The sequence below is a fragment of the Maylandia zebra genome, linkage group LG1, assembly GCF_041146795.1.
Source record: "Maylandia zebra isolate NMK-2024a linkage group LG1, Mzebra_GT3a, whole genome shotgun sequence".
Taxonomy (NCBI): Eukaryota; Metazoa; Chordata; class Actinopteri; order Cichliformes; family Cichlidae; genus Maylandia; species Maylandia zebra.
The window spans coordinates 19,739,622-19,758,470 of NC_135167.1; the positions used below are offsets into that span (position 1 = coordinate 19,739,622).

General features: G+C 41.8%; 2 protein-coding genes across 3 annotated transcripts in view; one reads left to right on the forward strand and one right to left on the reverse strand.

The window, feature by feature from the left end:
• The window catches only part of LOC101476772 (uncharacterized), a 144,401-nt gene extending 139,675 nt beyond the window's left edge, over positions 1-4,726 (forward strand). The window contains exon 16 of the mRNA XM_076882880.1: positions 4,635-4,726. The gene's annotated coding sequence lies outside the window, so the exon portion shown is untranslated. The remainder of the gene's footprint in view (positions 1-4,634) is intronic.
• Positions 1,081-18,696, reverse strand: dhx38 (DEAH (Asp-Glu-Ala-His) box polypeptide 38). 2 transcript variants are annotated; one of them, XM_004543118.3, is made up of 27 exons: positions 18,421-18,696; positions 17,302-17,630; positions 16,862-17,055; positions 16,446-16,607; positions 16,191-16,353; positions 15,727-15,848; positions 15,573-15,649; positions 15,334-15,489; positions 14,667-14,828; positions 14,440-14,547; positions 13,585-13,709; positions 13,344-13,481; positions 12,910-13,096; positions 12,364-12,549; positions 12,143-12,283; positions 11,844-11,954; positions 11,500-11,616; positions 11,304-11,411; positions 11,094-11,206; positions 8,993-9,201; positions 7,860-8,014; positions 7,089-7,244; positions 6,706-6,840; positions 6,188-6,313; positions 6,004-6,099; positions 4,317-4,438; positions 1,081-2,293 (listed from the first exon to the last, which is right to left on the reverse strand). In XM_004543118.3, exons 2-27 carry the CDS (start codon positions 17,625-17,627, stop codon positions 2,212-2,214), a joined length of 3,777 nt encoding a protein of 1,258 aa, XP_004543175.1. In that variant the 5' UTR covers positions 17,628-17,630; positions 18,421-18,696; the 3' UTR covers positions 1,081-2,211. The 2 variants fall into 2 exon arrangements, with proteins under 2 accessions (XP_004543175.1, XP_004543174.1); XM_004543117.4 differs by having other exon boundaries at positions 16,862-17,058; positions 18,421-18,695.
• Between the last annotated feature and the right edge of the window lie 153 nt (positions 18,697-18,849).

Consider the following 18,849-nt stretch of genomic DNA (forward strand, 5'->3'; position numbering starts at 1 on the left):
TTCGGGGTGTGGCAGGAGAGCCTGTTTAAGAGGCGTGGCTTTACGCCCTAATCCTGTGGCTCCTACATGCAGCGCCTTGGAGGCCATTTTAATTCCTCCATCATTACAGGCACCGTCCCTGGAAAGCTTTAGTAAAGGTGACTGCTGACACTGTCATTCACAAGGACAATTTCAAAATGTCAGCCCATAGCTGAGATTTGTCTCATTAAAGTTGGTGGAGTCCATTATATCCATCCCCTCCTCCACCTGCCACACTCAATCAAGATGACTTGGAGAAATGAGGGGATTGAGGGGAGTCATAATATTGCTTATTTGCATTAGAGTTACAGTGAGACAGACGATCACTGACCAACAAGAAAGGCCTGTGGAAAAGGAAGTCAGCTGAGAGGGAAAACACTGCTGGCATTTGTAGAATTCACAAGCAGACAGAGCTTCGTTTCGTCTTTCCTTGCACATTGATGCCAGCCGGCAGGAAAGGTTTCCTCTAAGAAACATGAAAAAACAAGGGAAAAAAAAAAAATCTAAGTGTGACTGTGATAAAGACGCTGGCTCTCCATCCAAGGCGTTGTTCAACAGTCTTGTAACCTGAAGATTTACATACAGCTTTAATTGCCCAGCTCTTCATCCAAAACATATCAGCACACATGTAGATGTGAGGCTTTCACTTTGTTTCCCTTTGATCAGTTTCACTCACCTCAGTTCTTAAATGTGAAGCTGACGGGGGAAATTTCGCATCATCAGCAATGTGGCTGCGTTTGGGTAGTTGGACAACGTGCAGACAAAACCTCTGAGCCTCCAGTTTGTTTTAATCAGCTGTTACCTAAGCTTTTTTGGATGCTTCCTTATTAACACTTGGCAAACTTTTCCAGTCGTGGTCGTCTCCTCCCGGTCATCTTCTTCTCAAACTTCTTCTTTGTGACTTTTGGAGTATTTTTTGATAAAATATGATGAAAAATATTAATAAAGACTCAACTGGTTGGTTAACAGAGAACATTGTTACCTTTTCAGTGCCCAACCTCTGGGTGTGGAACCTGATTTAACGGCGGACATGCTTTATGATCATAGTTAATGACTTCTAAATTAATTGTTTGCCACTTAGTTTTAATAGATACATAAGCAAAAACTGAGTTGCATCATTTTCACTTATCAAATCATTATTCACAGCACTGCAAAACCAACCAATGTTTTGCATGAATGTGCAGAAAATGCATCAGAACTACACTGGATTTAAAAAAAAAATTAAAATTGCTAATGTTTATTTTCATTTGTAAAATATGTAGAAAGAAAAAGAAACATAAGCTGAGTTTCATGTAAAAGGACGAAAAACCGACACACCAGTCTATGTGAAGCTGCATGGCATTCTGATCAGCTGAGGGTAAAGAGGAAGGTGCACACCAACAAAGGCATATGAGCATTTCTGAACATCTGTTTCAAGGAAAACCAAAAAGGTAATGTTTGCCATAACAGTGACACCGTTTATATATTTAATCCAGCGTGGTGAAATAATGAAGCGATGATCAGCCACAGTACGTTGTTGGAACAAGGTCAACAGGAGTTAAAAAAGGTCAATTGCCTAAGCCTGCATGTGAGTATTAGGGCGTATGACAATACGACTGTAGAGTCAGTAGACACTCGTGCCACAAGTACATTTTCAATAGTGCTTCTGTCTGTAGAGGAGCACTTCAAGGTGGCACGTGTCGTTCAAGTCACAACACTGCAAGAACTAGTAAATACAAGGACATGAAGACACGTAACACTTACATCAGCTTACCATTTATCAGCTGCACTCTGACAATACCGTCAGGAATATAGAAAATTACGTTTGAGTTTTTAGTGGAGGTACAATTATTGTCAACACCTCTCTAAAAGCCTTTCAATAATAAGCACATATAAATACTGTTTATGGGGGAACAGAAAGAAAGAAAACAGCACAGTCCTTTTTCCTTAAAATGCATCATGGAAACAGCTAGTGAAGGTGATGGAGGTGGAGGGAGGCTTTCTGATCAACCCAGCTAGTCTCCGAGTCTTGTGCCTTATACAAGTTCTCACTCTAGTGGTCTGAACATGAACTGCAGCTGACGGCCACACTGGGAGGAAGAAATGGTTGAAAGCTGCTCTGTTTTTGCTTTTGCTGGTGTGGTCCGAGCCTCGATGACAGTGACTGCTTAGAAGCGGAAATGGATCGGGAGCTTCTTACTTCCAGAAGCCGTTTTACAGTCCGAAGCGGGCGGGGGTGTGTCTGGGTGTCATGGGGACCTCTTCTTTCCTTCCTGGCGTGCAGATTTTCACCGCCCTGAATCAGGAGAGAGAAGCAGGTGCAGACAAGTTACTTCCTGTGGCAACATACACAACAGGAGCTTTATTCCTTATTGCGGTGTTTGGTCAACACTGAATGTTTCCTACTCTGGGTTAAAAGAGCTGGGTTTTTTAAAGCTGCGTGAAGAGGAGAATGAATGAAAAGACAGAGCGGTGTGTCTCTGTGAAGAGTGTTGGGACGTAGAGCCTGACGCCTCTGACAGTGCAATCTATCATCTTTAATTACAGCAGTGTGACACTGACACTTCTCTCGTGCCTTCCTCCTGCTAACACACACACACCTGCAGCAATTACAACAATCAGGCCATAACCTCCTTCTGTCAATCTGTCCCTGCTCTCTGGCTTACCGGTCACTTTGGGAGAAAATGTTGTGCTTCCCTTAACACAAACGCTTCCAGTAGCTCCATTAAGCTCAATGAACATGAATGTCTGACTGGTGGTGCATGTTTTATAACAGTGATATGCTTTTTTTAGTGTAGTGTCAGCTGGCCCACTGACCATTCCTAAAGGACTAAATATATCTGAATACTTGATCTAACATGTTCCAGCTAATTTTTAATGTTATGTAAAGTTTTAAAATGTAATCACTGCTGACTGGTGTGCAACTGCACTATATGACAGATAACTACATCTATTAGTGCACTCAATTAGATTTTTACCGCATGTTCAGTTTGTCTGATAAATATTGTTTGTTTATTAAATGCTCCCCGCTCTCAAACAGCAGAAGTGGTAACTCGAACCTGCTGGAAAGTGCAATTTACACTTTACTATTACTAAATGCTTTTCAACCTAATGTGTCAACAGGAAGCTGAGACTTTTCTTTTGAAATGTATTTAATATTTAGGATTTTTAGGGGGGGGGGGGGAGTAGAATTCATAAGAAGACCAAGCACATTACAGAATAAAACTGTCAAAATCTCTATTTCTGAAAACAAGACCATCCAACCACTTTCTTCTTCTGTCTTAGTGTGAGGTGCAGGATACACCCTGCAGAGGTTGCCAGTCTGTTGCAGGGCTAACACAGACAGAACCGACCAGTCACACTCCATTCACACCTCAAGTTAATTGAGAATCGCTGATTCACCTGACTCGTGTATACTGTGGGAGGAAGCCACACAAGGAGAACATGCAAACTCCACACAGAGAGATGGTGCTAACCATTGGAGTTAAAACTTGTTGCGTTGTCTCTTAAGCATTTCATATAGAACAAACACACAGGCTCCAAAAACACTCAATGCTCCCCATTTATACACAACACAAGCAACAGGGCTGTTTACTAATTCACAGCAGTGATCTGCGCTGCTGAGCAGGGAGACGGGTGATAAGCAGCTGCCACTCGAAAGCACGCCCGACAACATATTTCATCCCAGTCACACTGAACTCAGAGAGGAGACGCTCGTGAGGCCCGCCAGAGGACAAAGACAGCCACGAGCCCAGGAGAGCCTTCAACTTCATTATCACACGCCCAGCTTCCTCTTCTTAAATCTGATTCTTAATCCTATACCTCGAGTGTGATTATTTTCAACATATCTGTCACAGATGTGGCCACACTAAGCTCGAGACAGAAAAACCAGCTGATTAATTAACAATAAAGGGACTTTTTTAAATTTGTCTTTATAACCCTATTTCTCTATGTAAAGCTCGGAGATGGGTGTGAAATTAATTTTTTTGGTCTAATTTGAAAATGAACATTCCCCTCCTTTCTCTGTTCTGCTATGGCACAATTTAAATTGCTGCAGTAATGGGGGTCAGCCAGGAGTCAATATTATTTCTTTTTGTCTCGTCTGGAGGGACCAGAGGTGAGAAAAGCTCATCATGAAGAGTGAGAAAGGTGGAGTAGAGGGAGGGAGGGAGGGGTGGAGATAGGGGATTGGCAGCAGGGTAGGTAAATTAAACGTTTCTAATCTTGACTGTGTATGGAAAATGAGGGCCACAGGGAACTATTGTTGGACGAGGCCCGTGTAGAGAACCAAAAGGAGGGGAGATTTGTTGCCGCCTTACCTCACGCTGCCGACGTTGTTCTTCTTCTCCTGCTCTTCTCGACGAGCTCGCAGCTGCTCCTCGGCCATGGCCATCTCCTCCTCCATGTTGGTGATCTCCTCCTTGGCCCTGCGACGGTTCTCCTACAAGTCGAACACGGACAAATGGTTTAAAAAGAAGAATACAGAAATGTTTACATGCACAAGTCAATGTTAACATGTTATTCTAAAATCAGTGCTATTAACAGTCTCTGCTCTTCTGAGAAGAGAATTTTATGGTGCAGGTAAGTCTAGTTCGTTTCACTTATAGATCTGTCTTTCTGCCTGAGGATATTTCCAGGTTGGAACAAGTGACTCCACCTGTCTACCACTGCCGCTTATCCAGAGGGAGGTGCTGGACCTCATTCTCCCAGGCCAACTTCTCCAGCTCATCCGGAGGCACTCCAAGGCGTTCCGAAACCAGCTGAGGTGTTAACTTTTCCAGCATATGCTGCTCTGCCCCGGGGGCCTTCTTCCACTACGGCCAGAAACACCTCACCTGGAAGGCGTCCAGAAGGCAGCCTCGTCAAATGCCTAACACACCTCAACTGGCTGGTTTCGATGTTGAGATGTAGCAACTCTGAGTCCCTCACCCCCTCTCTATTCCCCAGCCACCTTCAGAGGAAGCTCATTTTTGCCGATTGTATCCATAATCTAATTTTTTTTGAGCTTGTGTTCATAAGGTGTCAATCTCACACCTCCCTATCCCCTCACTTGTGAGGCCTGCCACAGAAACTCCTCCATTTGGGGCAACAGCTCATCCCCTAATCAGAGTGAGCAATCTACCCGAGGAACATGGACTCAGACTTGTAGGTGCTGGATGCTGATTTAGCTCACTGGTTGAGCAGGTGCCCGAATGCCCTACAGCTGAAATGCAGTGGGCCTGGATTCCAGTCTGACCTGCAGCCCTTGGCTGCATGTCTTCCCCTGCTTTCTCTGCCCATCTTTCTCTTCTCCTCTTTGCTGCTAAAAATATAAAATAAAGGTAAACCCTAAAAATAAATCTTTGGAGGTGCCAATTCTTATCCCAGCCACTTTACACTGTAGTGGAAGCTGATTAGACCAAGACAACCACATCATCTGCGAAGAGCAGAGACATGATCCTAAGTCTGTCAAAGTTGACACCACTTGGCTGGGACTAGGATTTCTATCCATAAAAGTTATGAACGAGGGCAGGCCTGATGGGAAAGGATCCGATTTACTGCTGGCGACGCAAACCAAGCTCTCACTACGACTGAACAGGGAATAAATGGTTCATAGCAACGGGGCAGTCAGCCTGTACTCACAGGATGCTCACAGGGACACGGTCCACAAAACACATGTAGACTGGTTGGGCAAACTCCCACGCTCTCTCACGCAACTTTGAGGTGAATAAAGAGCCAGTCCAGTGCTCCACAACTAGGATGGAAACTACGTTACTCCTGAGTCTAAAAAAATCTTTTTTTTAAGAAAAGTTGCCACCACACCGAAAAGCTGATAAGGACCACAGCTACGGGTTACAAAGTAAATCTGAGGGGTCAAAACAAAAACAACACAAAAATGTATATTTTATATTTACACAAAATTTCCCACCTCTCCTTCTGACCTTCCTGTCAGAGCCGCCTGCTCTTTCACCCCTTCCACAACCCCAGCATCCACCTGCATGCTGCTCCACCCATTTCTTGACTTACCTGTCTGCTTTTTCCAGCATGTTTGATGCTATAAAACATGGGTCCCAGTTCTGCTAGCCACTCTCCATCCACTGCAGTCACACACTGCATGTACTCCTGCAACACAAAGCACAAGTTAACATCAGCAACATTAAAAACCATCAACTGTTTTTTGCCAAAAATATGCAGCAGTCAGTCTTCTTACCTTTGTGGTCATTACGAGCTCGTGGTAGATGATGTAGTCGGGAGTGTAGCCCATACCAAACAGGGAGCTGGTAGGATGGAGGTGACATGGCATACCTGTCCTCACATTCACATATTCCCCAATGCCCTGGGAGCAAACACATGCATAAATAAATTAAATGTTCGGGATCCTGGTTCCTGCAGTGTGCCTCTGTCTATGTTTGCACTATAAGGTCAGAGCAAAGCAGGTCATCTGGGCTAATTTGCTTCTCCACCTGGGTTGGACAGCAGGAAAATAAATTTAAAGTATATCCAGCATTACTATGATTGCTTGGGTTAGCTGCCTACACATAAGTCAAACTGAGAACCTTGATTATATAGTCATGATTTTAAATTTCCTTTCAGATTTTACCGCTGTATTAATGGGAGGCCAGGGGGGATATTTCACCACTCTGTAATTATGCTGCTATAAATCTGCCACAACCAGTCGCCACCAGGTGTAACATATTAACTGAAGGAAACCGTAAGTGAAGAAAGTACCTTGAGCTTGGCAGCCTGGTGGAAGTAAGCAGCACAGATGCATTTTCTGATGATGTCCCAGTCTGAACCACAGGAAACCAGGTTCATCCTCTGCTGCACCATGATGTCCTTCAACTGGGAGCGTACCTCACGCACCTGCACAAACACCGGATTTATTGGAGGTAGACCCCAACAGACAAAACAAGTCCAACCTGGCTGCTTACGATTGTTTTAAAAATACATATCATTGCAATAATGTAACACCCTGAAAATCTCACAGGATTTAAACTTTGCCCAAACAGCAAACTTGACACTATTAACCATTAAAACTGCACAATATTCATATAGCAGAGTTTACAAGTGCAAAGTGAACGAGAGAATAGGTGAAGCAGTGCAAGTCTGACCTTGCGCATGGCCTTGGTGTGGATGAAGTGCTCGTTGCACCAGATGCTAGAGTAATTGTTGTTCTTCCACTGCATGTACACATTAAGGTAGGTGAGGTGGTCACTCTCGGGGACTGAGAACTTCTCCCTCACCTGGTCACTCTCCTCCTCACGACCCTGTAAAAAACGCACAGACAGAGTTTAATATTTAAAAGTGTTTATTAGTGTTTAAAAATGTAACAGCTAACCAGCGTGTAGCAGAAACGTAATATTATACGTCAAATTTGTTAGGATGGAGTTATGTTCCCCACCACGTAGCACAGTCCAACATTCATTTTCTTCACTTTTTCCTTTACTTTTGTTTTTTTTATTTAAGTCTCCACTAATTCCTGAGGGAATTATCAGACTTTTAAGCTGCTAGTCACCAACTGTGTCTGTCTTCTGTCTGGTACAGTGAATTAGCTTTTCCACTGAAAAGGCAACAACTAAAAATAATGCCATGAGGGTGCTAAGAGTGAGCCAGAACAGTGCGCGTCTGAGGCAGAAACGATACGAAAGGGGAAAAAAAAGGAAAGCTTTTAAACTCCAAAGAGCTCCCTGGGCTTTACATGGATCAAAATATACTAAAACAGTGCAGATGTCAGGCTTTTGATGCAATTCTCATGTCATCATTTGCTTCTTAGAGCAAACCTTTTCACATTCAAGAAGTCATGTGACGGGAGCTCATATTTATTTTCGAGAAAAAAACAACAAATCACATTCTTAAAAATTAAAAAAAAAAAGGAGTTGTACCTTAGGTCTGTAAAAGATGGCTGGCACAGACAACATGGAGACGATGATGAGAATGTCAGCACTGCAGCCCATGTCACAGGACACTATCAGCATCTTAGAGAGGGCGGGGTCAAGCGGAAACTCCACCATCAGACGTCCCGTTGGTGTCAAAGCTCCTGAAAGGACGACAGAGGACACCGTGACAAACTCAGCGTGTGTGCAATATAAACGTACATGACATGTAAAGAATGTAGGAGGGACAAGTATTAAGATGAGTGGATAAGCTGCTTTTCCATCAAAAGCCTGCTGGCGTAAGGGAGAAGGCAGCATTGTGTGACACTTATTTATCTTTCACTGTGAGAGAGTAGAATGAACTGCTGACAGCTGAGAATACTTGTAGGGGAAAAAATAGAGTGTGAGATCAAAAAACTTTGCAGTTTCTGATTTAAATGATTAGACGAAAGAGTCTAAGAAGCTTACGAGGAGGAAAAGCAGAGTAGCAGAGAAGCCAGTTTGGGGCAGGTAAGCCTTAATCAGAGATAATCTGCTGTTAACACACCATACAGGGAATCATCAAAAGTCCCCCCTTATCCCCAAATCCCTAAATCCCCTGGATTCTGGCTAAGGATGAGACCAAAATGAGACCCGACCAGTCAAATCAAACACAGGATCAGTTACTGGGCAATTACTCCACTGGCTAAACCTCACAACTGTCTCCTCCAGGCCTGTTTGCAGCGTCTGCACTATCAATGCAGCATCCTTTACAGAAGCCGGTCTCGTGCCTGTTTGGGGTGTCACAATCACTATGTATCAGCTCAAAGCAGCGCTCAGAGGGGAAATGCAATTCCTAAATACCCAATATCCTCTATCATCACGTCAGGAAAATGATTTATATTGTTTGGCCCTACTGGAAAAAACGACTGACCTGGGCTAAGTCCAGCCTGCTACAACAAATTTGGTATATAATTTTACATGTCCATTTAACACAGATGGAGGATATAGAAATACATTTAGACTTAGTTTTATTTTATGTCATCACTAATCGGAAAATATAATACTTGTAATATAATAATTGTACGCTTTTTTTAAAAGTCGACGTACTAGAAATCAATTTAAATGGGGGGAGGATTTCCGGTTGGACACTAGACACAAACCTGTGTTGTCCAAAGCTCCCAAGATCCAGAGCTGGTACATGGAGTTGAGCATGTTATCCTCAGGTGGTGGATCCATGAAGTGGAAAAGGAGCAAATCCTGAACACCCAGAGACTTTAACAGCAGGACTACGTTGGCCAAGTTGGTTCTCTGGATCTCTGGTATGGTGGTGGTCAGCATCTCGTTCTTAAAGGCGCTCTGAGTGTACAGCCTGTTCGGGCGGAGGAGACACAGAGTAACGGTCAAACTGGTTTGCTTGTTTTTGAAGCAAACTGAGAGCTTGAACGGAGAAGATGAAATATGCTCATCTTATTATGTGGACACGCGTCATTAGGAAAGTACCGAGCATACAGTCAGGTCCATAAGCTTTTGGACTGTAAAACAAGCCACTGCGTGCCATTTTTAAATCACACAGTCAAATAACTGAAATGCAGACTTCCAGCTTTAATTTGGAAGATTTTCATTATTTATTTTTTTACATGAACTGCAATTACAATTCAGTCATTTTCACACAGTTTGAAGATGTTTCCTTTTCCCTTCTCTTCCCATGATTTGTGAACAAGTTAATTTTGCTTTTATCTGTTACATTTTTTTCCTAGAACTGTGCGGGCTCTTTTAAATGTTTTATGGCAAACTCTAATTGACTTTAAACAGTGGTCTGCACCTCATCAAGGAAACTCCTGATACCCCCACCTACTTGATGGTGTTTTTGACTTTGTTAGATGTTGTGAAGCTGCTGACCTGGTCAGTATAATCATTATTTTTAAGAACATAGCAAATTGTTGATTTGACCCCTCCTAAAGTTTCTGCTGTCTCTTAAAGGTTTATTTAGTTTTTTGTTTTCAGCCTAACATCCTTCAGTCGTTAAACCACGAGGGAACAGGCCTCAACCGGTCATGATACTCCTTTCAGTGAACTTATTCTCTAACTTGGTCTCGAATTCCTAAACAGTTATTGCAATAATTTTTTTATCAAACCCTTTGAATGAAAGCAAAAGTCTACATTTTATCTTATTGAAAGTCCACTGTGGTGATGTACAGAGGCAAAGAAAGTGTCACTATCCAAATATTTATGGACCCGACTGTAGAACGACTGCAAAGGGAAACTCCATAAGTTAGAATTCAGGGAAACTTCCTGAGCATGGGTTAAAGTATCTCTTTCAGCAATTACAGCAGTCTGGTGTAGGTGCTTATAATTACAGGATGATTTGAACATTGAGGGATTTGAGCGTGTGTGGGTGCCTACTGCAGGCACCCACACACGCTCAAAGGATCTTTGAACAGGGAATTCTCCACACGAGCTGAGTAAATCACCGTGAATCTCTCTGTGCGCTCTCACATCCGCAGCTGCTCAAACGCCTCGACTGCGCCGTGTAAAGCTGTTCCAAAACCGATTCTTTGTATATTTTTGTGAGCTTGTGTGTTAAGAGCAGGTGGGTAGGATTTATCTCAGCATACGTGGGCCTCACAGCTCATTTCAAATACAAAATGCTTCACTATGTGTAGGCACGTCAGCAAGTCTCTATAATATGTTATAATAAGTTATAATATATCCAAAGAGCGAGAGGTCAAGTAAAACCTCTAAAAGGATCTCCTTTCCTGCCGTACAAACAGTCAAACTGCATGAAATCCTCCAGAGATTAGGCTTCTGGCACTCTCCCTCCTTTGCTGCCTCTGTCTGTCTTGAAGGCATGGCCACAACACACATGAACACAATTTGTGAACACATTAACAGTTCAACCAGAATGATGCAAGCTTTTTAGACAAGCAGGAGCAGAATAAAAGCCTGACTCTAACCCCGGGTGGTTTGTTTCTGAATATGTGCCATTCAGCCAAAAATACATTTACAATTGTAATGTGGAACCGGATTGCACGTAGTTACTGTGAGAGGGTTTTAAAGCAGGCAGAATGAGAATATCTTCCCTCTTAAAGGATCAAGAGACTTTCAGTATTGAAAACAAGAAAAAGCCTGAGTTAAAAAAACAAAACTGCTAAAACTGTAAACTATGCACTAATTCCAGCTCAGAAATTCTGTAATGTGCCATGTGAATGTGTCTGCACAAATACCGAGTGTGCATAAAGCAGACAAGGGCCTGAATATTACCTGTAACATTGCCCTGGTCCTGTACGTCCTGCTCGACCAGCACGCTGGTTGGCATTAGCTTGGCTAATAGGATAAACCTGGAGCGCGTCCATTCCAATGCGAGGATTAAAAACCTTTTGAATAGGGAAAAAAAGGGAAGTAAATATCAATGGTGTCACTTTCCTTAAATACTGTACAGTAATAAAAATATCTTCAGTGGGATTGAGCTACCTTAAGTTTGCAATAGCCTGAATCCACAACAAACATGATGCCATCCACAGTGAGGGACGTCTCTGCGATGTTTGTAGCGACTATGCATTTTCTCACACCATCTGGAGCCTAGCAAGCGACGAAAGAAAATTAATCAGCTGAAGGTTATTAGTTTGCGTAAAATGTTTATTTAAATTAATTCACAAGTGATAAAAACCTTCTGGAAGATCTTGGCCTGGAGGTCAGATGGAAGCTGAGAGTAAATGGGAAGCACAGCTAGAGCAGGAGCATTTTCCAAGTCTTCCAAACGCTCCACAATCTGATCCGATGTCACCTGCAATAACAAGGAAATACTGAAAACTTTACCAGACTCTAAAACTAAGATATTTCCTCTATGTTTTTATTTTATTTTAGTTAGTTTAGTTTTCCAAGTTCACAAAATTGATTCAGTTAGTTTTCTCAAAAATTCTGCTTTTCTCTTTTTTTACTAAAACTAGAATAAGTTTGGTGAGAGCACACAAACCAAACAAGAAATATATATATCACGGTCATGTTGCTTACTTCAATGTCCTCTTGCCCAGGCATAAAAATGAGGATGTCTCCCAACAGCCCACTGAGGTGAATCTGCAATGCTTGCTTCACAGCTGCCTCCACGTAGTCCTCCTGAGGTGTCTACAAAGCACCACACACAACAAATCATCCAGACTTTGCATAATATATAAACTAGTTGTATTTCATAAACTGACAGCTTCATGTTGAGGTAAAAATATGGCAACCTAATTTACATTTATTACCCGTATGATACAAGGTTCACAGAAAGGCTCTTATACCCGAAATAAGGAATAAAATCATAAACATACCTTGCTAAACAAAATGTCAACTGGAAATGTTCTCCCTGGAATATGGAATATAGGTACGTTGCCAAAAAATGATGCAAACTTGTCAGAATCCATGGTTGCAGACGTAACTATGAGTTTCAAATCGGTGCGCCGAGATACAACCTGATAGGAAAAGCAAACAGAAGTGAAGAGCTTGCTTGACATCATCGAGTATTCTTCTCATAAAAGTATGTTGTACCGACCTCACGCAGCAGACCGAACAGCACGTCAGTATTCAGTGAGCGCTCGTGAGCTTCGTCCATTATAACAGCACTGTAGTGGTCCAGGTCCGACTCCCTCAGTGACTCCCTGAGCAGGATTCCATCTGTCATGTACTTTATCAGAGTTTTCTCAGATGTACAGTCCTCAAATCGGATTGCGTAACCAACCTAGAGGAAACATTGTCAAAATAATCAAGTGAAACTGAAAAAAAAAAAAAAATGTGAGAGAATGACCACTAACCCAATACTCCTGTGTGACATGCACAGATATTCATTTTAATAAAAATGAAAGGGGGGAAGCAATTAAAGCAAAGATAGTACCTACTGACAGAAGTAAAACAGAATTATTTTAAACCCTCTAAAAACATAGGTTCTCCCTTTACCTACTACTATTTTTCAGCACTTGAAGTTGATTATTTCATTCACTACCACATTCCAGGTCGCTAACAAACCTGATATTTTCCTCCTGCCCACTAGATGGCAGTGTTACACAGAATATGCAAGATGGCTCCAGTGTGTTGGCTTTACCTCCTCTCCGAGGTTGGTGCCGATCTCCTCGCTGACTCTCTTGGCCACGCTCATGGCAGCCACTCTTCTGGGCTGAGTGCAACCCACCATGCCGTATCTGGTGTAGCCATCCTCGTGCAGGTACTGGGTCAGCTGGGTGGTCTTCCCACTGCCGGTTTCCCCAACAACAATCACTATGCTGTTGTCCCTGCAGTTTGCAGTAAACACAATTAAAAATTGAAGGTTATATTCAAAGAACTCATCTCAGTTTTAATGCGGGTTTCTTGTAACTAATTCCACCATCCATTAAATAGTAAGAAAATCAAATAAACTGCTTAGTTGATGAGTATAAACAAATATTTGTCCAAACAGCCAATCACCCACATCCCTCTGTCTTTTAATGTCAAACACATTTTAAAGGTGGAAAACAACCAACATAGTCTTGGTATCAATACCTTATGATATTAAGAAGCTGCTGTCTGACTGCAAAGATAGGCAGGTACTGTCTCTGCTCCAGAATGCTCTTCTTCTTAGCAAATTCACTGCTGGCCTCGCTCTTCTCTTTCATGTGGTCTGCAAATTTTTGCTCTGCTCTGTAAAGCAAACAACAAAAAAATGAATACAGTAGATCAGACAAACACTAGACTTCAATGCTACAAGCCAGATTATTAATAGAGAAAATGTCTGTCAGCTCACCTGTAATCTACTTTGCCGTCCTCTCCTACAGCTTTGCCCCCTGGCATGTCTTCATCCTCCGTCTTCTTAATACCCATGATATCCCCCAACTTGGTGCCTGCCAATTCCCAGTGTTTGTGCTGTGCCTGAAAACATAATTAAGGGCAGGTACACATATTCAGATCAGAAAAAGAGTGAATACAGCATCTGGTGTCAGAGTCATCCAATAGTTTTGCCTCATTAATGATTTATTCCTCACACCGACACGAATTAAAATATTGTGATTATTCATTTAATGAAGGAATGTTGGACAACAGTAGCATAAGACATGCGTTCGTAAGCCTATCACAATTCATTTACATATTAATTTCATTTGTTAGAGATTTGGATCGTATGTGGCTTCCTACACAACTGTGCAATACCAAACTACACAATGTATATGACAGCTTGCACAATAGGGCATTTAACAGATTACATTATTACAATCAGGAATCTGTAATATGATCATAGATCTGTTATTATCATATTATTATTATATAATATATCTACTGTGCAACACTTTCAGGCATTTTAGATGTCTAGAGTCTTTATTTTGTAATTCCATGAGGCAGGTGTCCCATCAGTCCCACGTTCATTCTGCAGCATGACACAACAATCCCAAAACCAAAGCCAGTTATAAAGAAATGTCTTCAGTGTTCAAAAGGGCAAGGAATCCTGCAGCAGCTTTACATACTTTTGCACACTAAGTTATATTGTGCATTGCACTAAATGCCATTACCATTCTCAGACTGAACTAGCCTCAGTATGAAGTCTGAGGCAGGGTCACTAAATCCTTTTCTGTGAACCTGTCTGAGTGGAATTGCATGCCCAGCATACCTTCTTTCGCTCTTTCTGCTCACGATGTTTACGGACCAGCTGGCTGCCCTTTCTAGAGATGATGGCCATATCAGAAGTAGGATCTTTCACAGGGATGACAGGTTCTGGCTGCGGGAGGACAAACACGCACATATTGACACTAAAATTGATAAGAAATTCCTCAAGCGTAATCATGAGACAAATATAACATCTCAGAGATTGGAAATGTTAATGATGAGAGGCTTTACCTGTTTAGTGAAGACTATTCTTCCATCCAGGAAGGGAGGGACCAGGTTATGAACCAGCAGGTGAACCTTGGCGGCATTGTCCTCCTCAAAATCTTCATCCACTTCCAACCTTTGCACCACACCACTGGTCAGCATTCGATTGGTCTCCCACCGTTCGTTATCCTTTAACAAGAATCACAGCCTCTTACAAAGGTATGCCCACACAAGATCACTTAGACCTTCTTCTTCCCTTTCTCGCTCTGTCCCTTCCCCCCGTCTTGCCACCATGGGGAGCAGGGCTTTCAGCTGCTCTGCTCCTCAACTCTGGAAATATCTCTTCCATCTCTCTCTTTAAGACCCAACTCAAAACTCATTTGTTCAAAATAGCTTATTTCACATAACCTCTCCACTCTGCTATTTGAAATTTGTTTTATCGCTTATTCTTTTATGATTGTGTAAACTGCTTGCTTTTATGTTGCTTTTATTATTCTGCGTCCTTGAGTGTTCTGAAAGGCGCTTTTAAATAAAATGTATTATTATTATTATTACTATTATTAAAAGACATGCACACACACAAAGGTCACCTGCATGCAGTGGCAAGTCATGTATGCAGATACACAGAAGATTTGCCACTGCATGCAGGTGTACAGTTCTGATTTTGGTAAATATTGAAGCAGAATGGTTGTACCTCATTGATCTGTCGTTTCTGGGCAGATATTCTTTTTTGAGTCTGCTTCTGAAGTATCTGCTCTCTCTTCTTTATGTAGTCGTCAGAGGTGGAAGTGAAAGGGTTGTGGAACTCATCATAGCCTTCATCCATCATGTACCAGTCTCTGTCAGCTTGCTGTAATTTCAGTTAAATAATCAGATAACAGAAAAAAAAATGCTTATGTATGAGGCATGAAGGAGTGATAATTTAGTACTCACCTTCTGGTCTTCCTCCCACTGTTCTTTCTCGTTCTCATTATCAAACATAATTCCTGCACCACCTTCTTCTTTCCTCCCTGAAGAAAAGACAAAGAAATTAAATTTCTCCGGCATACTATAAATGTTGAATGAAGGTTCAATTTTTTAACAGTACCTTTTCCTTGTGATAAACGAGGTGTGGACCCCAAATGCTTTCGGTCATTGGCCCATTCATTATACTTATAGGATGGGGTAGGCAGGGGCGTGTCGTCAGGATAACGACCTGATCTAACTGATCTAAAAGCAAATAAATGATGTTAGCATCGAGTGGCAGTTAAGCATTTCACACAAAGTGCAATCATATTTACAAAAGCCTCTAAGAAACTGATGATAACAGTATGATCATAACACTTGGTGATACGCAGCAAAGAGCTGCGAATTATATTTTTTATAAAATACAAATAGCCATGCTGCCAGATAACATTTAGAGCTGAAGATAATTCTAAATGCAATTCAATATATTGTATTCTGTGTGGGGTCACATATATAATATCAGTTTTGATCAGTACAAAGAAAGAAATAAAAATTACAGGTCCTGAGTCACAAAAATGTAAGCTACAATACACGACAGTTGCTCACCTGTCCCTTCTCTCACTTTCTCGGCCAGAGCGTTGGCTTCTTTCCGAGCGGTCGGACTCTCTGTGAGACGGGGCAGGGGAAGGAGATTCCCACTGGGAATGCCTTGAGCTGCCAAAACCACTGTCATCCTCATCCCAGTTGGAGCGGGAGGGAGTGAAAGAATCTATGTAAAAACAAAAGAAGGTAAGTGATCAAGTTGAATACACAACATTTTGTACATGGCAATAAAACAAATTCAAATAAAAGCAAAACAACCTCTGGGACGACTCTGTGGAGTTTGGGGTTCATCTCTCTTACTGCCCCGGCTGATGCGATCGGACCACCCATCCCTCTGTGAGCGTTCACTCCTCTCACTGCGCTCCCAACGCTCCGACCGACTGCTGCTGCTGCCACGGCTATAGCCGCTCTCGCGGTCATCTAACAGACAAAAGCAAAGGAATCTCAGCATCCTCAACTGATCTAATATTTGCTTTCATTATCACCTGATCTACAACGTTGAAACAAAAAAACAAACCAAAAAAAACAATGGAATATCCAGAGTTTTGAGTGGTTCTTTCTTACAAATACTAAAAAAAGGAAAAAAAAATATCACACTAAAATCATGATGGATGGACTAAAACCAAAAGTCAATTTTAATGACTATTAGAAAACCAAATGATTTATGGAGTCACCTCTTTCACTGCGTCGGTCTCTGCCCTTATCTCTACTCCTTTCTCGGTCTCTCTCTCTGTTTCTGTCCTCTTTAGAAGAGGCATAGACTCCATGCTCGCGCCTCTCCTTCTCCCTCTGCTGGTGTCTGCGTCTGAACTCTTCGCTGACACCTCCAGGGTTTGAGGGCGTCTCTGAACCAGTCACACGATACTTCCTGCTAGCGAGACAAAAATAAAAGATTCTCAATTACATTATAGCATTTCTGATGAGAATTCCTCAGTCAAGTACACCGTGACTTTTTGCTCTCTGCAACATTTCCAAGTCACGATCCCATATACGAATAAACTATAAAACAGCACATTGTAAAAACTTTTTCCACAAGCCACAATGAAAGCTTTTTAAGCTCATAAAATGAATGGAATACCTTTCTATCTATTCTTTGTAGAGTGCTCACACTTACCTCTCTTTTTTAGCAGTGCTATTGTCATCACTGTCTTCTTCATCAGATCCAGAGTCACTTTTACCTTCCTCCCAGTCTTTGTAGGAGGAAACCTTTGACTTCTTGCTACTCCTGTCATCACTGCTAGAATCTGCTTGTTCCTTAGTCTCACGCTCCTTCCTTTTCTGTGCTGCCAGAAGATCCAAGCCCAGTAAAGATGTGCGTGGAGTGGGTGCCCGAAATACATGGGGCTCTGCAGCAGCGCTCTTCTTCTTTACAATCAGACCTCCAACTTGAACGGTCGGATCGGATCCTTCCAGCCTATGCATTGACACGTCATCATCCATTATCTGTGAAGAAGTTATGATATGAGGAGTGCTAGTAATCTTCGCTGGTGATATCACCATTGATAACATAATTACATTCTATCTCAGGTTTTTTTTTTTTTGCATATTTATTACACTTTTATGTTGCAGATCATCAAACTAAATTTTAAATGATGATTTTACTTATTAAGGAAAAAAGTTAACCTGGTCCTGTGTAAAAAAGTAATTGCCTCAAGTGCTTGTGATAACTACTAATGAGTCTTTCACATCATCCCAGAAGAATCACCGTGCACACACTTCTGTCCAGAACTGTTTTAATTCAGCCACCTGGCAAAGCATCTCGATTGGATTCAACTCCAATCGTGTGTATTTACTCGGGTTATATTTACCAGGAAGGAGACAAATACTTTTTCACAGCACTGTATCGATAGGCCGTCATTTCACAGTCATACTCAGAGTCCAAGCTAGGCTCCAATCAATAATCCAAACCACAGAGTAATAACATTTAAATTATTTACTTATTGACCAACTACTGATGTTTGGGAAAAAAAAAACCTCCAGGATATGAAGTAGCAATAATAACTTTTTACCCCGATCCAAAATGAAATAAATAAATCTTTGGTGGGAAATAAGTCACATATGTATTAGTACCTATCACATTAATAGTATCAAAATCTAACTTGAGGCTCTATACGCTTCCGCTGTAGTTGGTAACATGCTTACGTGAGCTCTACGCATTATATTTACGCAGCTAACATTGCTCCATAAAAGAGCTCGTGGGTAAGAGTTTCATTTAAAAAAAACTATCACATACCTCAGACTGAGCGGCTAGCCTCGGCTAGCCTTCGAGCTGCTAGTGTCCAGACGAGAAGGCGCAAAAATGCCGCGTGTTTCTGTCAGCGTAAAATACAAACACTCTCACATGAACGTAAACATCTGGGGCCAACTTATGGACCACAAAATGAATCACAAAACCACCACTAATGGCGTCAGAGAAAACGATTAACGATCGGTTTTCGTAAACTCAACGCGTATGTTTACAGATGAGGGAGCAGCCATTGCAATCCCACAATCCTTCTTCTTCTTCTTTTTCTTCTTTGTACGGCGATACCAAACCGTACATATGAAAAAGCGCCGCTTCTGGTTTGAAGTGATTACTACATCTCTTATATTTTTTTCTATATTTTATGTTCAGAATCAGTAAAGGGTTTATTGCCAGATGTTGAGCAGATTTACAACGTTA

Excerpts from the sequence above, each read along its gene's own strand:
- dhx38 (XM_004543117.4), bottom strand. The coding sequence starts at position 17,627 with ATGGATGATGACGTGTCAATGCATAGGCTGGAAGGATCCGATCCGACC. Across the intron at positions 14,829-15,333 it reads AGAAACGACAGATCAATGAG|GATAACGAACGGTGGGAGAC; the intron begins GTACAACCATTC and ends TTCTTGTTAAAG. Across the intron at positions 9,202-11,093 it reads GGACCAGGGCAATGTTACAG|GCTGTACACTCAGAGCGCCT; the intron begins GTAATATTCAGG and ends CCGCCCGAACAG.